Consider the following 22749-nt stretch of genomic DNA (forward strand, 5'->3'; position numbering starts at 1 on the left):
ATGGGTCCTTAATGGTACTTTACTGGGTTGTGTGGTTCCCCCTAGAACCATTTCTTAACAAAAAAACTTTTCATTCTGGGAAGGCTTCTTTACATATGAATTGGTTCAGTGGGCTTCAGGTTCCTGAAACAGACATCTTTAAAGTATAGTAGACTATATAGCAGAATACTAACAGAATGAGAAAACCTGAACTCAGCTCATGTTACTGTATGTAGCAAGAGTCCTTTTAAAATCAGGAACCCATTGGTATTTTACAAATCTGTTATCATCTCTCCATGGTTATTTATGGAGCCTATGATGATTTAAATAAATAAGGGTTGTTTCTGGAACCTTCATGCTTTGAAGAATTGGCTTTATATCCTGAGTTGTAGGCACATAATTGCTAATGGGGGTATGAGAATATATAAATACAAGTAATATCATATATGTAAATATACATATGTGAAATGTGTATAAATCACAAAAAAGATGTATGAAGAGGCATTTGGTGATTAAGCTTACAATGACCTCTCCATTTTAGAGAACTTGTGCTTTCTTTTCCACTGTCTAGTCTAACAAACACTGGTATTATTGAAAAGATGCAGCCTGGGAAGATGGGATTAGGCTTTCTTAAGGCACTTCAGGTGTGAGGAAAGAAATACATATCAGTTATCTTCCTGTGCGACCTTCAAACCTACCCCATGTATGTTGTAAGTTAGATCTCAAAATTTCCTTTGCGTGTGAAAGCATGCACAGTATATATTATCAAACGCAAAATTTACATACATATATATATATATATATATATATATATATATATATATATATATATATATATATATATATATATATATACAGTATATATATATATACATATTTGGAAGCAAAGGTCTGTGATACAGCTTGCATAATAGCAGTTGGAGAAAAATGAATCACGTATCATAAAGTAGTTTTTATTTCTGAGCTTTCAGCCCCTACCAGGAGCCTTCATCAGAGGATAATGATTAGACATACAAGAATCAAAGGCAATATATAGCAAAATTAGGTGGGGGGGGGGAAGCTGGGTCGGGGGTGGACTACAGGTCATAATGTTTTATTTATTATGAACATGTTCTACTTAAGTTTGCATATGTTGGGTTTATGTCTAAATGTCTGTTAATGGCGTTTTTGTCTGATAGCCAAGATTCAGCCAGTTCTCTGGCACTTTTAGTACTGGCCTTAAATCTTACTTGTACATTGTTGATTTTGTATGCGTATAGATCTGTGATCGTGAGTCCTTCCTTCTAATGGCGTTGCGATGTTCCTGTATACGTGTTGCAATTCTTTTTGATGTTTGTCCTATGTATACTGCTGAGCAATATATTAGGGGGTTCCCCCCTGCTCGCTTTGCTCGCCAGCCACTTCGTGTCTCTGCCGCTTGCGTTGTGAAGAGGGGGGCTGAACGCACCTCAAGGACACGCAGTCGCTCCTCCGAAACCCCCTCTTAAACGGTGATACAATGGGAAACAAATGTTTTTTTTTACCTCCTCTTTGCTCGATCAGCTGCTGGCTTACTGCTGTTGACGTGCTGCATGATCTGCATCTCATGCGGTGCTTTGAACATTTAAAAACCTGTACAGCAGCTGTCCTACTCTTTTTCTTTTATTTCCAGCTCCAGGTGTGGTTAAATCTTTTGGCACAAAGTCCCATCTCGTGAGACGTGAGTTCTTGATATTTTTTAGTTTATCATTTAAAAACAAAATAAGAAACTGAAAATCTAACAACATCACATTAAAGTTCAGTAAATTCTGAAAAGAATGATACCAAACATATATATGTAGGTTTTAAAATAAGCCTGATTTAAAGCGTGACAAAAAACATGACATAAAAACTTCACCACTGCACTTTTAGGCTTAGGATTTTATATACAGTATTTAGAGTAGATATATCTACAGAGAGAGAGAGACACAGAGGGAGAGATATATACTCTCTCTATATCTATCTTGTTACCATTATTTTTATTTATCTGTAATATAGCACAACTACCAATGTAAAATTAGCACTTGAAAGTGTACACATGCCAGCACCAGTAATATTGCTGTGTACAGAGTTTGTGTCAATCTCTTGTGATGGACGACCGGCTACAGACTCCGGTCGCCACCCCCAGGCCGCTAGGAGGAGCCCTCCGGACAGCATGATGGTGCCCCGAGTTCTAGCAGGGCCTCATGGACTTTGTAGTTTATATACACAGCCCTGCTGGATACCTTGGGGGCCACTAGGAGTCGCTGTAGGGGGGCTAGTGGGCTCTTGTGTGCCCTATAACCCGGGAGTGCGTCAGCATCACGTGACCGGAAGGAGCGACGTGCTCCCGGGATGAATAAAAGGACTGTTTACCCTGACCCGGGAGGAAAACGGACTTGTGGGTTTGGCCAGGAACCACTTCCGGGCCAGGGGATATAAAAGGACTATGGGAAAGCCCAGACAGTGAGCTGAGCTGGGAGGTAGGAGGGCGAAGTGTCTGGGCGAAGAGGATTGGTTAGTGAGAGAGAGAATTATTGTGTTTATGAGTGTAGTGTGGAGAGTGCTTTGTGCACGATTTAATAGTAAAATAAATACTATTTATACTTTTACCTGGTGTTCAGAGTGGTACCTGAGGGTTCAAGAGGTGGACAAAGCCTCTATCTGCTACACTCTGTTTTAGAAGAAACAAATTTAGAAAATAGCATTTTTCTCTTATTTTTTTAATCTTATGGTTAATTTTACATTTCTATCCACCAGCCTATCCTAATTTTTGTTTATTATAATTTTTTTTTTGTTTCTTTGTACACCTGCATACAGTATAGCATCTTTTCTGTCTATTAAATAAATTACATCTTAAATAAAATTGTCAAATTCGATCTGGCTCTTTCTTATGTAATTGAGTATGATCAACTAATGTCAGATGGCCTACTGGACATTATTGTTGAATGGCTGACTAGAGTGAGACATCAGTAAAAGATGAGGCCTTTTGTGATGTGACAATAGGTCTTTGCTCAAAGTTTCTTACTCACAGACTGTATGGATTTTAATGAATCAATCATGAGAATGAAAAACTTGCTGTGGAGACACCTAATAACTTGAACTAAAAAGGCTTACTGCTTTAGGTTCCATGGGTCCTGCTACCTCATCACACAACAAACAGACTACACTGAAGCACATGTTGTCTTTATTTTGTACTTTACATGTTGTTTCAGGCAGTGCCTATATTGTTTATTTTAATGACTTTTCATTCCTTTAATGAATACATGTCATGCTGCTATGCTCATATAAGTTAATCAGAACTTATTGCATGCACCTTCCTTTCAAATAAATGTTACAAAATTGTATACAATATCCTATATTGTTAGCTATGCCCTAATCATTACAATGAACTTATAACTACAACTTACTGTTTCTGGATTTCTTCATTGTGCTACAATTTCAAGTTTATTCATTTTTGCTCATTATATTAGTGCAATTCCTTGTCATGATTATTCAACCAAATGTTTATAAAGTTAATAACTTTGAGTTAGCACGTATCTTGGATTATGCAACATAATGCCAAAACATAGAAGCATAATTATCTAAACATCTTATGCAATAAACCTTTTTTGATGAAAGCAAGTTTTTCATAAAATTTAATATTTGAGAAAAGTCTAAGGAAATTAAAATTGAGCATGTTTCCTTTCTTTTACTGCTGTATGTTCACATGTAAAAGAGACTTACAAAATAGGAAGGAACTATAAACCACAAAGATGCAGCATTGAGAGGAGATGATGTGGGTTGATGCAGAAACACGTGGAGAAATTAATTTCAGAATGTGCAGAGCAATTTACAGCATTTCCTCTTGTGAACAGCAACTAAACACAATCATCTGAGGTTACTGATTGTCTAAGTGAATATTTTTCCAACCTGTGGTATTTAATTTTGCCCATGGAGGATATCAGCACATAACTGGCAATGGGGACACACCACTTCTTGACTCTGGTCCTGGTATATTTTATAACACGTTACCAAACAGAAGGTAAGCAGAAGAAAATATATTTTTATTCATTTATTTTTTAATATTTACAATTGAACAACAGAAAGATCAACGATTTATTGATTTTACATTTAAGCTAAAAATGCCTTTTATATATAAAACAACAACAGTACTAGCTTAATCTATGAATGCAGCTCAGTTTTGCAGAGTTTATATTGATGCCTCTCAGCTTCTGCATTCAAATCACACCTCACGAACTGCATGTGTGAAGTCTAAAAATTCTCCCAGTGTTCAGATTCACAATCTACTCCTAAAGATGTTAAACATATTAAAATGACTCATACCTTTAAATTGTTCCACTATGAGTGAGTACGAGTGTGAATGAGTTTGTGCAAAGATGAGCTGGTATCCTGTCCTGGGTCGGTTCCTACTTTGTAACCTACAATATGCACCTAGAAGAGGCTGTGGCCCAATAGATGGACGGATTTTTATTCTTGTTTAATTAAAGGCAATGTTACTGATAGTAGTAATAACTCATCTGTCTACTTTCAGTTCAGTTTTTCTTTATATTGTTTTGCTCAATTAACTCAATTACACAATTGGAAAGCAATGTCATATACATATATATTTATATATATATATATATATATATATATATATATATATATATATATATATATATATATATATATATATATATATATATATATTATTATCTAAAACTAGAAAAAATTGAACTGTGTTCATGAGGAATGATACGAAGCTTCTTCATACTTTGAGAGTAATATTGCTGTTCTACTGTAAAATAAGCCTGCCAGTCTTTAGCCTCTGCTATGTTTTTATTTTGATGTTTCAATATGCAAGACCCATCTCCTATTGAATTTATGGTCACATGCTCCTCTGAGCTGGGTAGTGAAGCAGTGCTGAGTGTTCATTACAGTTTAATGCAACTTAATTTTGAACATTAAAGTTTGCTGTGCTGTACTGATTATATTAAAGGTGCAATTTAAATGTTTTTTTTATTATTATTCCTGTCTGAAATGTATTTACTTACTGTAATGTGGTTTATAAGCTCAATAAAGCTTTATAAAAAAAGACCCTGTTTATTCTACTTCAGGTTCACAAGGGGCATTAATCGATTAAGGCCCACTCATTTACACACCCCCACGCTCACTCCCACGGGGCCATTTCCAAGTTAATCTCATCAGCATGTGTTTACAGTACCTAGAGGAAAACCCATGCAGGTGGGACTGTGTAAATTCCACATGGACAATGAGCAAGTATGATATTTGAACTTGGGGCTCTGGATGTTTGTGGCACTTACTACTCTATCAATGTACCATCGAGCAAAAAAGTTATAATATTCATAAAAATAACTGATTAAGTCATCACTATATTTTCTAAAACAGTATTGGACAGAGAAGTTTAGGGGAAACACACCAACATGGGCTGAACTTGTATACTCTAAATGCAGGAAAGTCCAAATCAATATCATGTTTTTCACAAAAACCACCATTACATGACCCTTTACAAACCACACGTATAATTGGCATAAAGACGATAATTTAAATAAGAGTAGTTGTTAGGAAACAGTAAAACCCCTGCAAGAGTTCTCGTATGTCATTACACCAAGTCATAGGAGTCAGTTGACGTTAGACACTGAAGCGATAAAACAGCAGAGACAACATCAGCCTACTAGGAACAAAATATTGAAAGCATCTGCTAATCAAATGAATGTAAATGTAAATCTGAAAACACCTTTTGGTGGTAGGGTTATGCAGCTTGACAAAGGATTAGTAATTTATCGTTTACCCACTGGCATTGATTGATTAGCTTTTGAACTTTAAGTTAAAAGGTAAGATTTCCGTCTTTCAGAACTGTGTAAGGTGAAATACATATGGGGTATGTTAACATCTTTTTATTTAAATGTAATTTTTTTAACATCATGGAAGCAATAATTTAACAAGATATTAAGTTCACAATGTTTGACTGTATAGTATACATAAAATACTCAGATGCACAACGCACAGCATAGCCTGATGTTGTTCTATCTAACAAGTGGCTCCTTAATCGATCCACTTCATTTTATTCCAATCATTTCATTATATAACAAATAAGAAAATGTACGTATGGTGTAACATTCAGGTTAGCGGGTTTGAAAGTTGGAGCATTTTAAAATTTCTAGTCCATTCACCAAAGAGTTTGATATCACAATTACATGTTTTTGTAGGAGTGAGCTACTGTATATTAGATAAAAATATTTTAAACAAATTTTACAATATCTTGTGGGTAAAATTACTTTAATGGATGGCAGATTTCAACTCTGCTGTAATGAAAAGATTCATGTGCTATTGTTAGTTGTTGGATGTGAAGGGTCTGCGGCTAATTCATAATTTCCCTTTTTTCTTAAACATCACATATTTGAAAGAAGTGCCCGATGGAAATTTAAAATCTATGCTAAAGTCTCAAGATAAAATTGCTGGTTGCATCTTAACTATGATAGGCAGTGGATCACTGTGTTGATTTCTTCATAAATGATAGTGTTAGAGAAATATTAAATCATTATAATTTTTAGATAACCCAATCATGAGGATGATGTTAGTGTAACAGAAATACCGAGCATAAAGGCGTCACCAAGCTATCTTTCATACATTTCTACATAGGTTAAGATGCTTACATCTCTTATTTGTACAAACATGAGCATCACGTCATTTACCCACTGCTATTTCAAGAAGCAGGGTTAATGTGTCTGTGGTTCACGCAAGACACCGTGCAGATGTACAGATGAGCGCAGGATGGGGCTGAGACAGGAGCCAGACTGTTAATATACTCAGAGACCTATAATAAAAATATAACTACTACTATATATTGTGAGATTTTTGAGTCTCCGACAACTCCCCAACTGCGCTGTGTGTCGAAACTCTCTTAATGCAGGCAGGGATTGCTTGTTCGTCTCTGGGGCAACTAAATGTTCACAGGCTCTCCGGGAACACGACTAGCGCCTGATGGTTAATGCAGGGAACAGTTTAGAACTGGCCGCTGACAGGGCTATGTGCTCACTGTTTGTCTTCTTACTTGAGCTGGTAGTCTGTCTTCTCTTTTAAGCTGAGAAGAGAGCGAACACAGGATGACATCCACGTCATTGCATGAGTGCTGGGTTTTGTGTGTGTGCTGAAGGGATAGCTCCCATCTGGATAACATTGAGACAACAATAAAGCAGATTTTGCCAGAAACCTGGACTCTCCTCCTTCACTGTTATGCAAGTCTGTGACCCACACATCACAATGTTAATAAATTAAGAATGTCATTATTACTGAATTTAATAAATACATACACATCTAATACTGTGCTTTTCTTATATGGTAATACTCGGTCATGTAACCCTTTCTATATCTGACTCTGCCCCATCCTGCAGAAAGGTGTACTTCTGTCAGTGTGCACAACTGCAAGTAGTCGGCTAGAATCTGAAGAAGAAAAATATATACAGTATAGAGAAAGCTGAAGTAACCACTCTGAAAGTAAAATGTACACAGTAAACTAATTTGTAGTTGAATTTCCACAGAATACTTCTCTGTTTTATGATAAAGAGACCTAGCAATACCTGGCAAATTCGATAATTCTTTTCAATGGGAAAGTCGGAAATTTCAAACATGAGTACAGTAGGCTGTATTCGAGAAATGTAAAATAAAGAAATTGCACTATTCCGATAAATTTCCTTGAAAAATAAGTGTTCTGAATTTAAACACAATCGGTCCAATGGGAGTCGAGTCAGACAGATGGACGGACAGACGTGCAGAGAGACAGTCATGGCTATCGCAGTAGGTGCTTTTCATATTATATGCTAACGTACCTAAAATGAGATCTAAAACAAAGTAATCATCAAACAAGGGGAGCATCAGACAACAAATTGGAACAAAGTAGGGTTGTGCCAAAGCCACCTCAGAAAAGTAAAAAAAATGCATAGGATCAACCCTAATGGTGAGGAGTTAGGTGGTAAATGATTACTTTGCATTATCCTATTATTATGTTGCTTCTACAGTTTTCTTTATCCACATCAGATGTATGAATAGATGAATAGTAGCTGAACTTTCTATCAGAAATACTTGGAACAGCAGACCAGCAAAAACAGATAGGCCAGTACTGGGTGAGAGTGTTCTGGCAAGGCCAGCTAGATCAATCAGGTCTGTGCTGGTAGGAGATAAACAAGATGGTTCCTTATTTTATTAGAACCAAGGAGTGATGTAGAGTCTGGTAAATTTCTAGTCTGATTTAAGGAAGTCTTTTTTTTTTTTTGCTTATGATTACAGTTATGCATGAAAGGACTGCATATTGATTGATTGGTCAAAATTACTATCTGACTTGCCATGGTGTCTGATTGCTCTTCTATAAAAGCTGTTAAATTGATCTACCTCATTCTGACTTTGGCTGTTTGCCTCCACACAGTAAAAATACTCTCAATTTGTATGTAATGAACATTGGGATTTATGAATATTTATGAGCATTTATTCATTCTGAAATATATTGAGACTGAGATTTATGAATTTTAGAGGGTTTTGGAAATTAATGGAAGGAAAATAGCATGTAAAGAGAGCCACAATAATGGAAAGAAAGAATAAAAGATTGTAGGAATCTGGAACAAACATGTTTAGTAGTTAAAGTGGGGACCTGACAGTGTTTTAAAAAAATTGTCTGAGTGAAACATTGGGATAACTTAGCTATTAGATCACCAATCAAGCTGGACAGACCATATCATATCTGCTAATTTGTTACACTCCTTATAATATTTTGTTTTTATGAATTACCAATATTTTTTTTATTTAGAGTTTACAGAGGGTTAATTCTATTTACATGTCATCTTTAAATCTGCTTTATATTTAAATGTTAACTGCAGAGAGAAATACAGGTATATTAGCAGCACTGAAATGTGCTCCCATCATGTAGGCATAAGATGAAAGATGGTATGGTCAGACAATAACCTGCAAGAAAATGGCATCAGGAATTTCTACCAACCAAAATTATGCAAAGAGTAAAGGGATCTACTTAAAGAGACATTATAAGGTGAAACTGACCCTAAGAAACGGGAGAGATAATTGACAATTGCAGCCTCCGCTTTTCTCCTGCTATTCCAGCTTCAAGCATTGCCCATATGACACCACTTTCTGCATTATATCTATTTGTGAGATGGTGGTCAACATGTTTAAGTGGCACCTTTTGATAATGACCAAATGCTGGCCTCCACAGTTTTGTATTTATTTACTGTTGTTTGTATTGCAGTAATTTAATTTTACTCTGTACACATGACAGTAAACTTGAACTTGAGTATTGCATCAATCAAAATGCAGTCAGCCATCTGTAGGAGTCAATGAAAGACATTTAAATGGTCCATTTTAATTGGTTTTCATCTTTGTAGTTTGCCAGCTGATGGTGCGGGACACCACTGGGTGATCCATGGAGGCTGTCATGTCTGTATACATTGAGCCCAACGTTTAGCGCTCCAGTTGTAGTCATGATTGTTCCTCCCCCACACCATGCGACTCATCAATTCCACCGGGGTGGGTAAACGGTAACATTATACAATGGTATTGTCTGTTATACCTGCCTTGCACTCTCCATCTTGCATTTTTTAACCTGCACTGCATTTTTATCACTCTTTAATTAATATTGTTTTTATCAGTATGCTGCTGCTGGAGTATGTGAATTTCCCCTTGGGGATTAATAAAGTATCTATCTATCTATCTATCTATCTATCTATCTATCTATCTATCTATCTATCTATCTATCTATCTATCTATCTATCTATCTATCTATGAGTGTGAAAGACAAACATATCTAATTATCTATGCAAATAATCATGCTCATCTCTCTATCTGTTTTCATATAAATTAAATTTCTGCCTTTGGGTTCAGTTCTTCTTATATCCTTGATTATACAGTACTAGTTCTGCTGCCTGTCTAAGGGTGAAATCTAAATAATCAATGTAGACTTCAGTGTTAACTTTTGCAGTGACCATCTATTGGAATAAATTTTGTAATGCATTGTGAGAGACAGTTTGTGGACCTGCCCGGCCAGCAGGCTGATATACTGGAAGGGCTGGGGGAGCAGATGTACACAGGACAATGCCTCCCCCAGAGCGCCACATGGCAGCTCCCCTGTGTTGCTGTGGCTCTACGGTTTCCCGTAGAGCGTCATGGGAGTTGGAGTTCGGGAAAGCACTGTTGGGTTCTGTGGGGGCTGCTAGGGGGAGCTGCAGAGCCCTACATTAGGTTTCCACCACACCTGGGAGTGATTCCAGATCTGGCTAACCAACCACCTGAATCACTCCCAGGAGCAGCATCAAAGGAACCTGTACTGTGCTGTGCAGTGGGGAACAAGACAAAATGGCTTCCCCACAGTAATCAAGCCATATTGTGTAGTAACATTTGTGTCTGTGCCCGTCTGTGTGAGGGTTTGGGCAGATGGAGCGCCCTCCGGTGTCCACAGCATGTAGTAATAAAATGCATTGCATTTGTCATTCTAGCAGATGGCACATCACAATAATTTGTTGCAATAAATTTTATTACTACAAATGTTTGTGATGCAGCATCTGTTCGATGGGGACAGATACACTGATACACAAACACTTATCATTTTATTAATTTTAAATATACCAGTTAGACTTTGACTCTGGCAATGTACAGTACATCTTCAAAAGAAAGTAATAAAACAATGAAAAAAGCTTAAGTATAACAAAATATATTAGAAAATGAAGTTTGAGCTCTTCAGTCTCCTGTACCTACAGTACAGTATTTAAATTTCAAGCATTGCATTATTGGGCTATAAAATGAAAAAATTTTGAAAAAAGTCCCAACCGCAAGCTCATTGTTTAGACCTGAATGACTTCCTCACCTGTTTCTATATTACAAATATGAAAATAAATGTATGCTTATGATTTGTAGGAAGATATGAAATAAAATTTCAGGCACATAATGACGTTTATTGCTTTAAAATGTTCTTTTTTGAAAATAATTCAAATATTTCTTCACATCTCATTATCTGAGTATTTGTTTTCACATTTGTAGTGTCTAATTCTTTTGCATGGCCTTGTTTTAAACAAATGAAATTTCTGAGGAAGTGATGGCAACTCTCCCTTTGTTCCAGTACCCTAAAGGAAACTGGATGTCTTCTAACTTTGATAAATTCATAACAGAAATGAAACCAGCCTCTCAGGAAAGAGCAAACCTGAGTGTGCACCAAAAGCTGTAAAGGTTATGAGGAAGGCCCCAGCAGGTGTTTTATACTGCCTGCTTATTAATTCCAGAATTTTGTTGTTTCAGGTTTCATTATTGCTATGTAGATTTTTCAGTTTTACTTTTTATCAAGCAAGCATCAAAAATGTTTTTGTTTATTTTGTTGATTCCAAATTGGCCCCATATGAATGTGAGTTTGAGGGTATGCGTGAGCGGGCCCTCTGATAGACAGGTCCATCGGTAAAGAAAGGCTTTCCTTACTTTTCTAAAATAAAGTATAACTGAATAACCCATACTAATATTATTGCACAGCATAATGAAAATGTTTGTGGCTTCTGCCACAGAGCACATGGGACTTGGTTTGGAGTTGTTGTCTGCTAAGTGACTGTATGCCTTCTTTTGTGCACATGATAACAACAACAACATTTATTTATATAGCACATTTTCATACAAAAAAGTAGCTCAAAGTGCTTCACATAATGAAGAAAAGAAAAATAAAAGACAAAGTAAGAAATTAAAATAAGACAACATTAATTAACATAGAATAAGAGTAAGGTGCATTGGCCAGGGAAGACAGAAAAAACAAAAAATAAGTTCCAGACGGCTGGAGAAAAAAACAAAATCTGCAGGGGTTCCAGGCCACGAGACCACCCAGTCCCCTCTGGGCATTCTACCTCACATAAATGAAATATTCCTCTTTGTATTTAGGGTTCTGACGAAAGGACTTGATGATGATGGTTTATTTTTCTGTACATGGCCAGATCTACCACCAGGGTGACTTAGGTGCACAGCCTAGGGCCTACCTTGCAAAGGGGCCTTCACAAGTTTTCGCCGACATGGCACTCACAGCAATTCACTATTAAGCACACAACTCTACCACGCTTCATTCCTCACTATTATAAACCTGATGGGTCGATATCAGTGGGACACGATCATCAAGTAGTTGAAAGTGACGTTACAGATAGTCAGGAAAGGGAAAATATTAAAGCTTCTGGCAGCCTTAGCAGCAATGTTTAGTCCAAGTCTGTGGAGTCCCATAACACTGACACAGACTTCAGCATCTCTGGGGTAGACAACAAGGCCACTACAGAAGATAAGAAGCAGGACACAACATCACACCCAAGCAAATGATCCCCTTTACAGTCTTGTATATTATTTTTTGTGGCCCAAAATACTTAGTTACTCACCACCTTCTTGCTACAAATGGGCATTGGCCTTTTAAAAAGATTTAATCAATATTGATAACTGTGCTATCAGCAGAAAGTTGATTTGACAAATATGATGTTGCACTCATGAGTTAGTTTGTTATGTTTACTGTACAACCAGAAAAAGGAAGGTGAAGTAGACTCAATGCAAAGTTATGGAATTTTCTTCTTCTACTTCAATCCCTTTACGTGATTTATTATTGACTTACTGTATGTGATATTTGTAGGGTGTGAGTATATGTGTGTGTCTAGTGAAAATGTCTGCTGGAAGTCGTTTGGGTGCCTTTTGAGCTTCAATACCCAGGGGCTCGTTGGGGTATCTTAATCAGGCCTTGTCAAGGTACTTCTGTTTCATTCCACATCCTGTAGATGTGTGCTGGATTGAATTATTCTGGAATACGTGAACATTGTGGTTGTGTGCCCATCAGATTTGTTTACTGCTTTGCCTTTAATTCTATTATTGTGTACTTCAACTCCCCTTAAACCAAAAGTGAACACATGGATAGACCAAAGAGATGAACATAATAAAAATGATCAATCATAACTTTCAAGAGTAGAGAGGTTAGGAGCACGCACTGATACAGTGTATTACCATACCCACCACATGACAAACCAATTCCGGATCCCAGATTAGGACCCAAATGCAGGCATGCAACGGGTGATACCTCAGCACCACACTAGTGCAGACGGAGTGGAACAGTGTGAGGTTTTTTTTTTTTGTTATGGTGGCTGGAGTGCCAATTCTGCCAACAACCCCCAAGTTTTTCCCTGCAGATTGGAGGGCCATCATGCAGGGCAGGATGCAGATTAACGTCATACCCAGGACAGTATGTTACAAGAGTAGATTACTCAAAATTCAACATGACATTTGTTTTCTTATTGTGAGAAACTCATCTAGGGAAATTTAGACTTTTCACAGTACTGTAGTTATTAATTAGTTTTGGGTTGCAAGGGTATTATTCAATGTAGAGCTGCTAATCAACTTTTTGGATGAAAGAGTACCAAGAAAGGAAACCTTGGAGACTGGGAAAAAGTTCAAATTACACACAGTCAACACCACATACCACAATATGAACCTGGAACTGTAAACGAGAGGGACAGCAATACTGACCACTGCACACTCTTGAAATGTTTAATCTTTTCATATTTTTGGACTGTACATGAACATTAAATTTTGTACAGTTTATTGCAGGGCTGTCTTAACATAGGGGCACAATGAGCACTGGCTGGGGGCCCCGGGAGCACAGGGGCTCCCAATGTCTCAGATGTCTATGCATGTTTCTTTTTTGCTGTCAAAACTGGGGCCCCAGCACACTACTTTGCCCGGGGGGTCTATGATGCCGGCTAAGATGGCCCTGTGTCAGGGGTGGCTAGTAAGATGCTGTGTACAGAATGGCAAAATCTCCAAGCAGATAATGAAAAAGATGGCTAAATAATGTGTGTTAAGCTTAGTTTCCATTTACTGAACCCATGCAGAAGCAAAGCCATATCTCACAAACAGCAGTCAAAAGAATGAACAGACCATACATTGGCTGCTAGTCCACAATCCGTAAATACACATTTATTGGAGAAAAGCTGAAGTACCTGACTAAAAAAAAAACTTTGCAAACTCCACAGATAATGTATATTAAACCTGCCAGGATTCAATCGCAATGTTCTGGAGTCTTGAGACTGCAGCACTTCCCACTGTGCAACTCAGTACATCAGTTCAGAATACAAAATATTTTGCGCACACTCTGATTTTAATTGTGCCTCTACTGTTCAGTCAGCAAAATATCAGGCATTTTATTTCAAAGGTGCAGCTAACTGAAAATGGTACTATCAAATAATGACATTTTATTTCAGGAGAATATATTTAAAAAGCATACTGGGTTTAATTTCCATGTGTGGTTAATGTCTGTGCGATCTTTGCATGTCCCCCTTATAACTGTAAAGGTTTCAGTTCCTCTTCATGTCCTCAACGACAGGCATGTTTAGGTTGATTGCTGTTTCTGTTATGCGTGAGTGTGATGCTAGACAGCATGGACTGCTTTCTTCCTTGGTTCTAATGCTGCCCTCAGTTACCCTGAATCAGTTTAAGCAGCTTTAACATGGCATGGTAGCACAGTGTTAGCGCTGCTGTCTTGCAACAAGATGCTCAGGGTTTACTTCTTGGGTGTTTGTTCGGTGAAGTTTCCATGTTGTTCACTTGTCTATGTGGATTCCCTCCCACAGTCCAAAGACATGCCTATTAGGTGATCTGGCCTTTCTAAACGGGTGTGTGTTTGTGTGTGTGTTCACTGTGAGATGGACTGGCACCATGTCCAGGGATTGTTCCTGCTTTGTACCCAATGCTTGCTGAGCTTCCCTGTGACCCTGTTCTGGATAAACTGGTTTGAAAACTGATGGATGTTACTCTGTATTCTATAAAAACATATGAAAGTTGTGCTAGCCGATTTGACTCTACTTTAGCAAAACTTTCTATTTATTGTTTTAAATATTTTTTTTATTTAGTATCAGGAGTATTTCCTAAAGTATAGGTTGGCTTATCTGTGTGTTTTTATTGTCTAGACATTTAGAAAATAATATTTATGCAGGTATTTAATTTCTCAATTTTTCTAGGTGTTCTGGTTTACTTCATTCAGCTAACAGCATCTCTAACATTTTCTGCCTCTTACCAACTCGTTATTTTAATTCTGCTTCATACTGAATTGACCTTTCTTCATAATGCAGTTTTCTTCCTGCAGCTGAACATGCTGTGTTATTTTTTTTTTTTAGTTTTAGTTTTCTTGCTACCCATTGTTTTTCTTAAGAAAAACAGCAGGATTATGTGAGGCATGACTTCCAGATATGGGGGCTTCAAGTCCAATAAGTATGATGTTAAAGCAGTTGATACAAGTACTGTGAAACAATGTTAGTCTACCAGAATGCGATACTAACATAGTAACTAGCAGTAAGTTTTAAGAATTCCGATGTAATTAGAGGCATTTCAATTTAAACTTTAACAGGCTGCAAAACTGCTCCTTGACCCTCATTTTTATATCTATATATATATAGAATCCAACGTCTGTCTGTCTGTTTTTCACGAGACAACTACTTAACGGATTTAGATCGGGTTTTTTTCTATAATTTGCTTGAACATTCCGGATGATTTTACGACTTCTCTCATCATGCTAAGTATCATAGTTCGTTTGCGGTACCGATATATTTGCACGAATCCGAGAGAGATGCAGAGGTCCGAGGGGAGGGGGGTGGGGCCCTCCTCACTCACGCTCCAGCCTCGGGGTGTTCCTTACCTCCGCTTAGCTAGGGAATAAAAGAACTACTTAACGGATTTAGATTGGGCTATTTTCTAGAATTTGCTTGAACATTGATTTTGCGACTTCTCTTATCGATTTATGAATCATAGCTCGCTTGCAGGAGTGAAATATTTGTGCTATTGCGAGACAGAGGCTGCGGGCCATAGGGAGGGGGAAGCATGATGTCGGGAGTAGGGAGCCGGGCAGGGCCCTCCTCACTCACGCTCCAGCCTCCGTTCGTGATGATGTACCTCTGTGTTTTGGAGTGTACCTTGCCTCTGCTTAACTAGCGATACCTGTTTGTTTATTGATTTTTAAAGTCTGTCCTGTTTCACTACTACGCGGGCGGAGCCACGGGGGAAGGGTAGTAAGTGATATGGATAAGAATTACATATATAAATATACTGTAAATCTCACTGTTGTTAATTACAATACGTATATGGAATACAAGTATACACATACTACAGAGAATGGACAAAATAACAGAAAAACCTAACAATATGTTAAAATGAAGGATATAATAAGGAACAGGCAAATGCTTTGTCTATTGAGCAGCTAAAAATCCCTTTTTGAATAGCTGTTATTTAAGTCATATAACTGTGGGCCATGCGCTATTACACCATATTTCAAGTCTCCAGTTGTTTGATGGATAAAGTAGATTAAAACTTCACTCTTTGTGCTCTAGAACTTCCCATAAAGGTTTAAAGATGTTCAGGTTCATCCCAGTGTTCATGAAGCTGCTCTTGAATTAATTTAGCAATGGGAGCATTATCATGCTAGTTTAGGGGGACATCATGACGAACAGTGTCAGCACCATTGGACGTTCCTTTTCTTGTAAAATGACCTCATATTACTTTGCTATTAAATGACCACACACAACATTTATCAAATTCAATGATTTCCATCAGATGGCTGCCCCATAGGGTTTTGAATCCTTCACCACATTTCACTTTTGGCATCTCACATTGTGAGTTGGCTTTTCCAAACATAAAAGCGTCTGTATGTTGGAAGTTGAGCAAAAGATGACCATCAGACCATAGTACTCTTTATTCAAGGGTCCAGATTGTGTTTCCTACATTAGGTTATGTGTCTATGTGCACTAGCCTTGCATACAAGTCCTGTCATGAACTCCATTTTTATAAAGCTTGCAATGTACAGTTTTTGTTGAGACTGTGCCGCAGTGACACTCATTCAGTTTTGTGTTTATTTTTGACTCTGTAAGTTTGTGGAATTTAATGACTATGATGTGAAGTATCCATCGATTCCCATTAGTAAGCTACAATTTGTGACCACAGTTTCACTTTGCTGATGTAATTTTTCAATTATTTTTGAAACTGCTCCCTTTAAAACATTAAATAGTTTTGGAGTTTTTGTGACCAATGAGAGTCTGGGCTCTTTGGAACTCCATTAGTTACTTCATGTTGCTTTGAAAACTCACATATCTAAATGGAAATTGTGAAATACTTCTTATTGGCCATCAAACTAATGTGACTCTCCTCTGCTGTTACATTTGTAATTACGATTTAATTACGAAAAGTAAAATTCCAGTTGTTTCTGTTATTTTGTTCATCAACCCCTAAACATTATTTTTTGTAACCTATTTAGTTAATTTTGTTTCATTACACAATGTGAGAAATATAATATACTAGCATTGGTTCTACATTTAAATTTAACATGGAGAGCAGCATATGTGAATTACAGGTTAAAAATGTTAACAAAAAATTCAAAAAGCATAGGTACTGTATATGACTAACCACAGAGATGTCAATGTTTATGCAGTAATGACAAAGTTGAATATTGTCTTTCTGTCTATCTGTCAATTTTATCTTATTATTTAATCTTGAGAATATTCTGTGTAGTTTTTGTGTGTCAGTTATTGCAAAACTGTATTTTCCCTTTGCAATCAATAAACATAACATTCCCTAACATAACATTCTTAAAATCCTTATCCTATTCAGAATCCTGGTTCACTGTAGCCAGTCCTCAAAGGAGTGGGAGAAAGACAGGACACACAGGATGTCAGTCTATTGATAAAGTATCTAATTGTGTATCTGTTTATATGTAGTGGTATTGCTTTACTGCTGATCATAAAGCGTCACCTCAGAGAACCAATAATGGCTTAGAGAATGAAACTAAGTACTTCAAAAACAGGCTGTTAGCCTTCTATCAGCTTTTTCATTTTTTGCCTTAACTTGCATGGAATTTGATTTTATGAAGGTAATTTAATTAATCCCAACAAAAACATGCAATATAAGTAGAAAAATAATAAACAACTATCAGAGAACCAACAAAGGAATCAATTAGACATACTCATCATACAGGCCCTTCCAAGTCATACAATAAATAAGTAACAGCATGAAGTGCTACATAGACAATGGTGAAGATGCTCAGCTAATACATCTAGCAACTTGATTGTATTATTATAAAGAGGTAATCTATATACAGTGCCTGATCAAATGAGAATCAATGCACAACAGACTGCAATGCACAAACAGTCTTTTAAGGTTTTCTGTTTTAGAGTAAAGGGATTCTTAGGAGAAGAAATTTTAATGTATCATATTCTTACTTGGGTCTTGACCCTGGATCCTTTAGCTCTTCATTCTTTTCAGGTTTCATTGCATTTGGGTTCAATTTCACAGAGTAGGTCCCGCGTAATTACAAAAGTAAATTATTTTTAAGTTGTATTTTTATTTAGCTGTACAGTAATGCATTTGGCTTGTGTTTTGTGTAATGCAAAATTACTTCCTTAGCATTAATCTTTCAGATTTTTAGAATCAAAATAGTTTACCAATGACTTTTTTTTTTGTTTTCTGAAACTTTTGGATTTTAAATCTCAGAAATGTGTTTTTTTTTCTTTATTAGTCTTTGATAAATTCTTTATTCTAAGTTGTTTGGTTGTTATTTCTGCTTAAATTAATTATTGTCCCTTTGGTTTCTTTCTCTTATTAAGTTTGCACTGTTTTGCAGTTCTTTTTTCATTCTTGTGTAATTTTGCTTATGTACCAGTTTTGTCATTTCATTGGGTCTTAATATTTTCCCTGATCGTCTTCTTTGTTGTATTCTGAAGTGTGTTACCATTAAATTATCTGTGAAGTACATTGATGAAATATTTTTTTACTTGTGTTTAAGGGTTGTATTTTATGGTTTTGGCCTTTCCATTGTGTGTAAAATGTAACACAACACATAACACTTTCTCTTCATCGCTATACTGCTACATTGTCCTGTGAAAGAACAAGTCAAAGCACTTTCAGTTAGACATTTCTAAAAATCGATCATCACTTTGTGTAACATTTTAAATATTTTTAACTGGCTGGTGATCTTTATTTACAACAATGTCTGTGTTTACCTTCTCCATCTCTTCTACAACCAGATCATTTATGCTAAGCCAAAAAGTGTTTATTAACTTTGTTCCTGTTTTGAACTTGATTTGTTTTAATTTTTATTTCCACTTTTCAAGCCTTTATGTAGACTCTATGTGTTCAAATATACATTTTATAGCTTGCTGAACTTAAATCTGATGTTGTTTTGTTACATTTGAACACTTAATAAAAGACTGAGAGATTTAGTGATTGTGCCATTCAGCCTCACCACGTGATTCCTCTCGGATAAGAAAATCCAGTAGCGGCTAACACAAGGTTAACTGAATCATACCTCTATCAATTTGTCAAAATGCTTGAGAGCAATAATTGTGACATAAGAGACCATCGTGGACTTCAGAAAATCACATCCTGCCCACATCCCACTCAGCATCAACGGTTTAGATCTGGAGACTGTTAGGAGTACCAGGTTCCTTGGTGTGCATAACTGAGGAACTTACGTGGACACATAACACCTCATCACTAATCAAGAAAGCCCAGCAGAGACTACACTTCCTGAGGTGGCTGAAGCGAGCAAGTTTTCCCCCTTCCATCGTCACCATGTTCTACAGAGGCACCATTGAGAGTGTTCTGACCAGCTGCATTACTGTCTGGTATGGCAACTGCAACATATCCGACTGCAAGCACCTGCAAAGGATAGTGAAGACAGCAGAGAACATTTTTGGGGTGCCTCTCCCTTCACTACAGGACATATTTTAGAAACGCATTGTCCGCAAGGCCTGCAGCATTGTGTAGGACTCCTTACACCCCTCACATGGACTTTTCACACTTCTGCCATCCAAGAGAAGTTACTGCAGCATCAGAGCCAGATCTGCCAGGCTGCAGGATAGTTTTTACCCCCAAGCTGTCAGACTCCTTAACACCATGCTGCCACCTTAGATCTTCCACACTGCCTCAACCATCTCTAAAAACAGAACTTTTATACATGTGAGCCACAGTCCTGCAAAGATGAGTGTCCATGTAAAAAAGAACTGAAAATCTCATACTGGCCTTTAAGTATTTTGACATTCTTGAATGTTCATATTGTTTACTACACGTCAATATTGCTGCTGCTTCTTTGTCTTGTTTATGTTTTAATTTTAAATTTACATTTAAATTCTATTTTTAATTTATTATTTACACTTCATGTTGTTACACTGTGAACCCTGAGTTTAGCAATTTTGTCTATCTGTATACTTGTATATGGTTTAGATGACAATAAAATTCGCTTTGACTTTTGACTTTGATAAGATATAGATGATAAAGACTGAAGAGACATATGCACTAGATGATTGTTGATGTTGACATTTTAGTCTTTATAAAGTGATGTTTGCATATGAAATCAATCAATTTCGAAGCATATCTAGAAGATCCAGGGTGATTACATACTCAACTCATCTACTGTACTTCTTTTAAACCCACCTGCCATAAATGTCAGGTATGACAGATATCCATACTAACTCTACCTGGTGTGCCAGCTCTGGGCTTGTGGTACTCTCTGTGAGAAATGAGCATGTCATGTTCATAAGCATGTAAAAGTTTAGCATAGGTATTGAAAGCAAGACAAGAACCAAACCTTAATGGGATGTTGGTGCATTATGGATCAAAGTCAAACAAAAACTCCACACTCAGTCATATTGAGCCAGTTTAGAGGAACCAATTAACATAATCAACACAATTTTGGAACATAGGAGGCAAATTAAATAGAAGGCCTGCATGCAGACTCCACATAGTGCCCTGGCTCAGACTGAAACTCTCCCTCCCAGAACAGTGAGGAAGCAGTGCTAGTCAACACAACACCACCACTACCTAGTATGCTGCAAGTCCTTCATTGTATTTCTGCACACTGTTCTCAAGGAAATTCATATAATTACACTACCTCAAACTTATGAAATGTGACAGGATGTGGAAACTGTGCTGTTTTACATAGTTTGTGCATTTTATGACTTTTAGGATTCATACTTACTTACACTCACAGCAAGGCAGTATAGCAAACCCTAATTTGCAGCACTATCTAAAATTAAAGTGCATTTTTTTTGCAAATGCTTCATTTCCCTTTTGTAAAATACAGGGAAAGAAAAAGAGGCTATTTGAAGTCCATGTCATTCTGCATCAAAATACTGTGAATGCTATCAATATGCTTATTTACATTTAGATTTGTAGAAAACTGGAGTGTGTGAGATAATGGAAAGAAATAATTCATTTCATCTGACAAGAACAAATGTTATCCTATTTAATGTCTTCATAAATTATTGGGTAAGTTTAAGAATTTGTGTGACACATGTAATATTTTCATTGACATATTTGGTGGCAATATTATGGTAAATTTTTTAGGGTGTTTTTTTAAGAAAATTATTCTCTAAAAATCTCTCTAAAACTGGTCATATTAATGAACCAGAACCCTGGTGTGTTTCCTCACATTTTATGATGCACAGAATTTGGGTTTGTTTCCTTTCTCTTTGTATTTCTTGATATCAGGTCTAACTGGTGTAACTCCTTTTGAGGTTTCTGATGGTAACACTTTGTTCTATTTGATGAGCTTTGATCCCTTATTTCAAATGTTATGTTTCAGATATCTCATTGCACGGTGGCGCAGTGGGTAGCGCTGCTGCCTCACAGTTGGGAGATCTGGGGACCTGGGTTCGATTCCCGGGTCCTCCCTGCGTGGAGTTTGCATGTTCTCCCCGTGTCTGCGTGGGTTTCCTCCGGGCGCTCCGGTTTCCTCCCACAGTCCAAAGACATGCAGGTTAGGTGGATTGGCGATTCTAAATTGGCCCTAGTGTGTGCTTGGTGTGTGGGTGTGTTTGTGTGTGTCCTGCGGTGGGTTGGCACCCTGCCCAGGATTGTTTCCTGCCTTGTGCCCTGTGTTGGCTGGGATTGGCTCCAGCAGACCCCCGTGACCCTGTGTTCGGATTCAGCGGGTTGGAAAATGGATGGATGGATGGATATCTCATTGCGTATAAAAATAAGTTTTCATATACAAAGGGAAGATGTGAAAATGTTTTAGAACACGCTAATGTCTTGCTAGTCTATCTAGAATTTATTCTTTGTTACTCTGTAAAATTTTTAAGTTTCCAATTCATAAATTGATCATTAAACTTTGACTGATTATTTGATAACTATTGTCATAATTAATGATGGAAAAGTATAATTCTTTTCTGGGGACATATGATGGAACTCAGCCTATGCAGTTTGCATCAGAATATTCATATTTAATGAACATTCTTCAATAGTTTGGCTTTGGATTAAATGCAAAACACATTAAGTTAGAAAGCTACCCTCAACGGTTAATTATTAGGTATTATTTATGTAACAAACGCTAAGTTAGCTACTTAGCTTCTAAGGTTTTATGATAACGCACACAATGGTTATACAGAGCTCAGACACTGAGGTTACATATGAAAAAAATAACTACAGGGCATAGTCATGTTGTTTTCTAGGGGTATATAACTTTATATGTTGTAAACGAAAGTAAGTGAAGCCACCTCAAATACAGCAACCTTTAACCAAATCATCTCATGAATACAAAATTATCTTTTAGTCTAAAAGCAATAGTTTAGAGTTAGATAGATGGTTAGGAGACAAGGCTGTAATGAAGCAGTCTGAGTAGAGAAAAATTTTGTGGGACTTTACTTTGCATGTATATCAAGTTTAGAAAGGGGAAGGTTGTGAGTTTGCCTCAACTGACTGCTTTGAAGTTTGTGGTGCAATAGGTGTGTGCTTTAA

At 37.0% G+C, this 22749-nt stretch overlaps 1 protein-coding gene across 1 annotated transcript in view; it reads left to right on the forward strand.

Moving 5' to 3' along the window:
* Nucleotides 1-3809: 3809 nt before the first annotated feature.
* LOC114651457 (uncharacterized) overlaps nt 3810-22749 on the forward strand; it is a 34716-nt gene continuing 15776 nt past the window's right edge. Inside the window, exon 1 of the mRNA XM_028801327.2 lies at nt 3810-4000. Within this exon, the coding sequence (XP_028657160.2) occupies nt 3937-4000 (64 nt within the window). The 5' untranslated portion in view covers nt 3810-3936. The remainder of the gene's footprint in view (nt 4001-22749) is intronic.

This window comes from Erpetoichthys calabaricus, chromosome 4 (genome assembly GCF_900747795.2).
Source record: "Erpetoichthys calabaricus chromosome 4, fErpCal1.3, whole genome shotgun sequence".
Classification (NCBI taxonomy): Eukaryota; Metazoa; Chordata; class Cladistia; order Polypteriformes; family Polypteridae; genus Erpetoichthys; species Erpetoichthys calabaricus.